Source organism: Artemia franciscana, chromosome 10, assembly GCF_032884065.1.
Source record: "Artemia franciscana chromosome 10, ASM3288406v1, whole genome shotgun sequence".
Classification (NCBI taxonomy): domain Eukaryota; kingdom Metazoa; phylum Arthropoda; class Branchiopoda; order Anostraca; family Artemiidae; genus Artemia; species Artemia franciscana.
The window spans coordinates 9,882,019-9,891,176 of NC_088872.1; the positions used below are offsets into that span (position 1 = coordinate 9,882,019).

The 9,158-nt window shown below is 35.6% G+C and overlaps 1 protein-coding gene across 1 annotated transcript in view; it reads left to right on the forward strand.

Moving 5' to 3' along the window:
• LOC136031759 (coiled-coil domain-containing protein 43-like) overlaps positions 1-599 on the forward strand; it is a 50,345-nt gene extending 49,746 nt beyond the window's left edge. The window contains exon 4 of the mRNA XM_065711491.1: positions 384-599. Coding sequence (XP_065567563.1) covers positions 384-462 — 79 coding nt within the window. The 3' untranslated portion in view covers positions 463-599. The remainder of the gene's footprint in view (positions 1-383) is intronic.
• The last annotated feature ends 8,559 nt before the right edge of the window (positions 600-9,158 follow it).

The window sequence follows — 9,158 nt, forward strand, 5'->3', positions numbered from 1 at the left end:
TAAAGAGGGGGGCTTTAAATATTTTGGAATGGAGGAGGAGCGTGCGTAGCTGTGTTGGCCTCAGGCGGCCTCGTGCTGCAGTGATTTGTTGCTAGTAGTAGTATATGTCTCAGAAATGGAGTATAAACCTAACCCAACCTAATCTAAACTAACCTGTCACCATTAAACCTTGCATAAAACTGAAAAGTTGACTGGCAACTTTGACTAAATGTAAGGAGAAAACAAGGTATTTCGGACATTCACCGGTGAATGTCAGATCCATATCAGTGATACGCCTAATGCCTGATATTTATCAGGCATTATAATGCTTGATATATATATATAATTTATGATACGTATTTATTCGTTTCTACATTAATCTCTAAATAAACTTTCATTTCTAGGGAGAAGCAAAAGAAAACTCAGGAGGAAAGAAAAGATAAAGAGAAGAAACGTACTCAGAAGGGAGAGAAGCGACGGTAAAGACGAAAAGTAGCAAATTTAGGCAAGCCCGTCGTCCATTTTTTTCAATTATCCTGTGAAATCTCGTTATGACTTATAAAAATAAGAAAGGAAAAATTTCCCCCTTTGGTGGCAATACACACATGTTTTAGAAGTTATTTCTCTCTAATAACGGAATAGGGAAAACGATACATGTTTACCACCCTTTTACCGAAATCCCTGGAATCATTTGTATTCCAGTTGTGCTGATTTAGGAACAAGGATAACCATCACGGTTCAGGATAGTGTAAAATGGTTAAAAAACTGATCCAGCTATTACACAGGGATACAGGGTGTTCAAAATGTTCCTCCATTATTCTACTTGGGGTGTCCAATTTATAACATACTATTGAAACTTCAATTCGATCACGATTATCTATTCCAATTTACCATTTATCTATTATTTACCATTTATATTACCAGATTATCTATTACCATTCTAATATTTGAAAAAAATCTTGAAGCAGTGTTATCATATTGAACCAAATGTCAATAGGCTATGAATGTTGGCTGTATTTGTTTTGCTAAGCACCAATGGGTTGCTCTCGCTCAGAAATAATACACATCACATGGCGCGTGTCAAGCGTGGTGTAACTGTGTCAAGCGTTTTGGGGATGATGCCAAGCATGGCAGACCTGTAGGGCAACATTTGGAGTGCTGACATACACCAGGTGCTGAATGCCAAGCGTTGTGGGGACTTTTCCAAGAGTGGTAGATCTGCGTGGCAACACTTGGCTTGCCGAGATATACACCAGGTGGAGGGGAGTCAGCGCTTCTTCGCTAGGCACTTGTATTGGTTGATATCGGAAACTTTTTAAGGTACATTTCGGGTGGTATATAAGGGAATTTGAAAAAAAAAGGTAAACTATCTAGAACATACAAGCTGTGTGAGAAATCGTATAAGTTTTAGAAGCTTCAGTAGGGGAGGAGAGATTACGGGTCCGAAGACCGCCATTAACCCTTCCCGTCCTACCTTTTGTACGAGTCTGAAAATGGGAATCACTTTTTGAAGAATAGTTTATCGACAAATACATTGTCTGCACGTTCAAATATATAAAAAGTAGAATTAAATGCGATAGCAAAAATACTCCTATAGAACATATTGAGCTTCTAAACAAATTATCTTGGATCATCATCTTTAAAAAACTATTTTGTAAAAATAATTTTTCTTCATCGTTTCTTTTTTGAATTGTATCTTTCTTCTTCAGTTTCATCTTCATCCTTCTCAATAATATCATGACGCCACTGTTATTCTTTCAGATATTTTGATCCAATTAAGAAATTATAAATTTCTCTTCTCGTGGCAAAGGTCATTGCCCTTGATCTTCGCTGTGTACTTAGTAAGATTTGATAGGAACTATTGTAAACAAATAAGGGAATAGGGGTGAATAGACGTCAATCCGTCCAGCAATATGCTTAAGAAAGTTGATGGTATTTCACAAATACGTTCATATACTGATGTTCGTGACATTTGATACTATTTATTCACCATTAACTTGTAAACTAACAGTATATCAGGTCTGTGCACAAACGCCGGAATCTTGGGGAGGGTCAATGAACTGCAAACATGGCAAATTGTATGATTTAAACGAAATTGTTTCTAAAGGGGAATTTTATGGTTGTGGGAGGGGGAAGGGGCTGGTTCGAACTTTCCCTCTTGCATTCTCAGACTAATTCGGACTTTTGGGTAGTTCCTCAATTTCCTTTCAGACTAGCATATCATTTATTTTGACACTTCTAAACACCGAACAATCCATGGATATAATGCAGGATACTATTACATCGAGCTTTGATGGTTATGTTGACACGGTTTGTAGGAGGTCCAGGGGCATCTTTGAAATTTCTCGATAAATTATCATATCTCTAGATCCTATGAGAAAATAAAGTTATTTTTGTAAATTTGTCTCCTGTTTCTCGGATCATTAATGTCTTATTCTTTATTTATTCTTTTCTTTATTCTTGTTCTTTATTTATTTATCATTTACAATTTTTTTGTGTTACTTTTCCTTATTTTGTATTTTATCAATGTTACAGCCTAATTAGACGAAAAAGTGTTTTAAGTGGCAAAACCTGGATACGGAGCGAAACTAATATAAACTCCTCTTTGGTGTAAGTTGGGGAGGGTTAATTTATGATTCTTTTTTGCAGGAAAGAGACATGTCTGTCATTTTTTTTTTGGTCTAGTTTTAAACTTTACAACAAACATCTTTTGGCTATTATTATTAATTTGAAAGAGTGAATACAGTATATCGAATTAAAGCTGGCGTCTCTGTTTCTTTTCATCTCTTAGAAGCTATGACTTTATTATTATAAATTAAGTTTGCCTTAAGTTAATCCTTTGTTTTCATCAAAGGCGGTAGAAAATCGCACTCATCTTAATTTGGTTTTATTTAAGACCATCATCAGTAGCATAAACTGTTCATATCAGCAGCATAAAATGAATGCAGTAAAATCATTGAACTTCTTCCACCAAAAATATTTCAATGGCCTTTTATACCAAACAAAGTTCCAATTTTATCAACTTATCCAGTTGCTCTGTATGACATTATCTTTAGTAAATTAGTTAAAATGACCCTAATTCTTCAGTGGGTTTCCAAAAATGTATAAAATCATTTATTTGACGTAAAAAAAAATGTTAAAATGGCTGCTTTCTCACTTATTTAGATTGATAGATAAGTATATTGTAAAGCCAAATATACAGCAATGAACACTGTACAATAACATAAACAAAAGACACAAATAACATTAACTTTGATCAGCGTTCATTATAAAACACTTAAATGAAACAATGCATGAACTACAAAGGAAACACTTATTTGGAACTACAATGTTTTGGAGGATTGTTAATTGTTAGACGAATTAGAAAAATTAGAGACAACTTATCGGAGAATTAAAAAGACATCCAGCATTAGGAACTACAAATGTTTTGGAGGATCTTTAATTGTTAGACGAATGAATGAATAAGCCAAACGAACGAAGTTTGGCTTAAGCTTATGCTTTGTTTTCATCAAAACTTGAGAAGAACCTGAGTAATTGAATGAATTGAAAGAACCTGAGCAACTGAGACGAATGAATGCAGTATACCAAATTAAAGTTGACTTCTCTCTTTCATCTCTTAGAAGCTATGACTTTGTTATTATTAATGGAGTTTGCTTTAAGCTTATCATTTGTTTTCATCAAAATCAAATTTCATCATGGTAACAGTAAACATTATGCAACATATTATAAATAATAAACACACATTAAACAATCTTAAATACAAGTGCTGGTGCTTAGCTTTTACTAAAAATTGTCAGTAATAAGTTGCTTTAGATGACAGTAGTATAGCGTAAACAAGCCTTCGGGTGGGCGAAGGTGAATTTTGTATACACTCGGCTTTTTTCAGCCAGATTCACCAATATTGTTGCAGTACATCCCCCTCCATCTCCCCCACGCACAGCACAAGATACTCAATCTCAATGTTGGACTAAGCTCTATTCTAATAGCCCCAGGTGTCGCGCTATTCATTTGCTCGTAATTCTGAATGGATTTTGACTCTGTAAGATTTAATTTGTTTTACTAAACTTATCATATACGTGATTTATTGAAATTACATTTATGCTCTTTTATTAAATTGATTTGTTTGTGGGCTCGCTGATTTATATTAATAAATAGCATTGATATCAGCGGTTAAAAGCTGAAACAAAAATCATAGGCAGCGCAATAGTGCTGTCTAAGTAAAAAAGAGGATAAGTCAAAGTGTAACCGCAGATTGTAAAACTTTATATTGTGACATGTTCCCCACATTCAAATAACGACCGAATCTTAAATTTGACAGTACTCGAAAAATAAAGTAAGAATTATCAACTTATCCATTGGGTATTGTTTAAAAAAATATCCAGAAAATCTGAAAAGTTCTTGGCATCATTGTGGCAGAAGCCTTGAATTAATTAAAAATTGTCAAGGATGCCAATTGGAAGGGAAAATTGACCCATAGGTATTGAAATTACCTTCCCTTTTGTATCTTTGTTTAAAAAAACGAACTCTATAAAAGTTACACAAAGGTTTTTCTTGTGTAAATCAGGGTATGGTGGGTATACATTTACGAAGGAGGTCACACTAAATAATGTTTTTATGTCTATAATTCCCTTCCCAAGCAAAGCACGGTCTCCTAGTGCTGCATGATAAAACTGATATCAATAGAAAAAGAGAATGGGTTGGTTTGGTACCACTTATGCGTGCACACAAAATTTCTAATTAGTGAAAAATATATACATATTTTGTTTAAATTTACTTTGTTCCATTTTCAGCAGACATTTTGCAGAGCATGCTGATGCAGTGATAAATGTTCCACAAGTAGCGCTGGTGTTGTGTGAAATGCGACTAATTTCGGTTATAATTCTTTGCATATTTATGTCAGTTCTTTTTTTGGTGCTAGTTAAAAGAAATATTCAGAAAATTGGAAATAGAGAGAAGTTAGCATGGTATTGTACATAGAGGCAGTTCAATATTTTAAAGCAAGTATGTAAGTCCAAAACGCAAGGAATAGGACGTTATCAGCACTTATTAGGCATTTTAATGACAAATAAGATAATTGAATTTTCAATTAAATACTGGAAATAAAAATTAAAACAAATAAATTATTCCTGGAGTGGATCCCCCTCTACCAATTTCCATGCCCGAACTAAAACCGATTTGGCCCATCTAGTTATAGTTTCGAATATCATTATTAAAAGCACTAAGTCTTATTTACTTTTTCATTCATGACATTATATTCACTGTATGTCAATATTCTTATTCTTCAATGATCCCACTTCTGTGGAATCATTGATTTCAATGATTTCTTTTTCATTCAGGAAGTTTTGTTCTCTGTATATCTACCATTTTATTCCTCAATGATTCCCTTTTTTCCTAATTGCAGATGTAGATGGTGTATTCATTTCCACTTTTGAAAGATTTAAAACAAGAGAATCAAATCTTGAACTGATAGACTTTGGAAGTGAAAGAACCTTAAATATCAAGGAAAAATTTTTACTCGATGATAAGGTTCAAAGGCAGTATATTTAGAAAAGTATTAATGTGGAAAATATTATGAAGTGTAATGGATCGCTCTTTGTTATGGTTTTGTTTATGTTAAAAATGAGTGAGTATTGATTAAACAAAATTATCTGCTTAAAACAAAGATCAAATTTGACACCTAAAACGAGCAACAGTTTTAAAGCTATTTAATAAGTTATATTTTTTCCAAATTATTGGGGGGTAACTTCCCCCTCCCCCCAACGACGCCACTTCATATATACATATACATACTAAGTCGATCGTTTAAAGAGAGTATATATATATTTAATTTGAACGCGTTGATGTCGATTTAAATCGTATATTTGATTTTTATGATAGTCTTTTCACTTAAGATGCTGTCCCAGTTTTCAACAATCACTACCAAATCTCAACCCTTTTGAAACAATAAGCTTTCCAGCATAAATATGCCTAAGGGTGCTCAGAATTAAAAGGAAATCCAGCATTAGGAACTACAAATGTTTTGGAGGATCTTTAAGTGCTAGACGAATGAATGCAGTATACCAAATTAAAGTTGACCTTCTCTGTTTCCTTTCATCTTTTAGAAGCTGTGGCTTTATTGTTATAAATTGGTTTTGCCTTAAGCTTATTCTTTGTTTTCATCAAAACTTGGGAAGAACCTAAGCAATTTTTCCCCAGAACTTTTCTTTAAAATATGAACGCGTGGTAATCTTCTAAATTTACATGGAAGCTCATACTTGCCTTGGCTTTTCAAACACAAATTCCCTTGAAAAAATTCGAAAAAAACTTTTCAAACATGTATCCTTTTGTTTCTAAATTTCTAAATGACCCGTTATTATAAAGTAACCTAGAATCATTTTTAATAAAATTCAACGTTTCCCCGGTACTTTGAGGAAAAACTATTGAGAATAAAATATTATAATTGTAGATTAAAATTTAATACCAAGCCTTGTGACTCAGTTCCGTCACGGAGTCACCACGGAGTGATGACTTAGCTTGGATAGACAGGTAAGTCTATCCACGCTATGTCATACAAACCATCCCAGATTACTTCGGAATAGCATGGAGGAGTGTAATTTTTCAATATATGAGAAAGTGATAGTCTTAATAAACAAGTTGTAGTACTAATACTTCTACACATTTGTGGCTTGTTTAGGCTCTTTAAGTCTGAGACGTGAATGAAGACTCCTTCCTATCCTATTTAAAGCTTCTTCCATTTTAACCTCCTTAAAAAATCCCAGAACTTTAAAATCGTACCGTCTAATCTGAGTCTGATATACCCCGATTTGCCCAGTCTTATGCTTGCAACCTCGTGGCCAATTAGTTTCCATATCTTCCTAAATATCCTTGTTCTGTTTAGGTGTCAAAGTGGAGCTTTAAGTTTTTGAGCTCTTTCCAGTTTCATCCCTCCCAACCCAAATCCCTAACAATAAGTGTACCCATAACTCTGTAGGGAGGGGAAGTGTAAAAAACCAAATAAAATAATAATTTTTGGATTGATCTTTTAATTTTTACTAGCGCTGGTTTTTATGTCACTTGGTATTATCCAAGTGACATATAGTGATCGTAAATTCTGTCGGTCGGTCTGTGTCTGTCTGTCTCGGTTTTGCTAGTTTAGGCACTTCCAGATAAGCTAGGACGATGAAATTTGGCAGGCGTATCAGGGACCGGACCAGATTAACTTATAAATAGTCGTTTTCCCGATTTGACCATCTGGGGGGAGGAGTGGGGGGGGGCGGTTAATTCGGAAGAAATGAAGTATTTTTAACCTACGGACGGGTGATCGGATCTTAATGCAATTTGATGTTTGGAAGGATATCGTCTCTCTGAGCTCTTATTTTAAATCCCGACCGGATCTGGTGACATCGTGGGGAGTTGGCGGGGGGAACCTAAAATCTTGGGAAACGCTTAGAGTGGAGGGATCGGGATGAAACTTGGTAGGAAAAATAAGCAGAAGTCCTAAATACGTGATTGACATAACCGAAACGGATCTGGTCTCTTTGACGGAGTTGCGGGGGGGGGGGGTAATTCTGAAAATCAGAAAAAATTAGGTATTTTTAACTTACGAAGGAGTGATCGAGTATTAATAAAATTTGATGTTTGGAAGGATATCCTGTCTCAGAGCTCTTATTTTAAATCCCGATCGAATCTAGTGACGTTGGGGGGGGACCTAAAATCTTGGAAAACGCTTAGAGTGGAGGGATCGGGATGAAACTTGGTGGCAAAAATAAGCAAATGTTTTAGGTACGTGATTGACATAACCAGAAAGAATCCGCTCTCTTTGGGGGAGTTGGAGGGAGGAGGAGTAATTTTGAAAAATTAGGTATTTTTAACTTACGAAGGAGGGATCGGATCTTAGTGAAATATCATATTTAGAAGGGTCTCAGATATCTTTTTTAATTCCCGACTGGATCCAGTGTCATTGGGGGGGGGGGGAATCTTGGAAAACGCTTAAATCGGAGAGATCAGGATGAAACTTGGTGGGAAGAGTAAGCACAAGGCCAAGATACGTGACTGACAAAACCGGACCCGATCTGCTCTCTTTGTGGGAATTGGGGGGAGGAGGGTTAATGCTAAAGAATCAGAAAGAATGAGGTATTTTTAACTTACGAAGGAGCGATCGGATCTTAGTAAAATTTGATGTTTGCAAGGATGTCGTGTCTCAGAGCTCTTATTTTAAATCCTGACCGGATCCGGTGACGTTTGGGGGGGGGGTTAAATCTCGGAAAACGTAGATAACTTCGAAGACCACACTGCCTTTCCATGACGAAAGTAAAACAGTTCAAAATAGGGATGAAACCTTTTATTGACAGTGAATAGACATAAAATTATTTAACTGGATATTTCGAACACATATACAGTGTTCATCATCAGCAGTAAAACTGCTGATTTTACTGCTGATGATGAACACTGTATATGTGTTTGAAGTATCCAGTTAAATTATTTTATATCTATTCACTGTCAATAAAAAGGTTTCATCCCTATTTTGAACTGTTTTACTTTCATCTTGGAAAACGCTTAGAGTGGAGGGATCGGGATGAAATTTGGTGTCAAAAATAAGCAAATGTCTTAGATACGTGATTGACATAAGCAGAAAGAATCCGCTGTCTTTGGGGGAGTTGGGGGGGAGAGGAGTAATTCTGAAAAATTAGAAAAATGAGGTATATTTAACGTACTAAGGAGTGATCGGATCTTAATGAAATTTCATATTTAGAAGGACCTCTTAACTCAGATATCTTATTTTAATTCCCGACTGGATCCAGTGTCATTGGGGGGGGGGGACTGGAAATCTTGGAAAACGCTTAAAGCGGAAATATTAGGATGAAACTCGGCGGGAAGAATAAGCACAAGGCCAAGATACGTGGTTGACATAACCGAACCTGATCTGGTCTCTTTGACGGAGTTGGGGGTGGGGGGCTAATTCTGAAAACTCAGAAAAAATGAGGTATTTTTAATTTACGAAGGAGTGATCGGATCTTAATAAAATTTGATTTTAGGAAGGATATCGTGTCTCAGAGCTCTTAATTTAAATCCTGACTGGATCCAGTGACGTAGGGAGGGGGCTAAAATCTTGGAAAACGCTTAGAGTGGAGGGATCGGGATGAAACTTGGTGGCAAAAATAAGCAAAAGTCCTAGATACGTGATTGACATAACCGGAAAG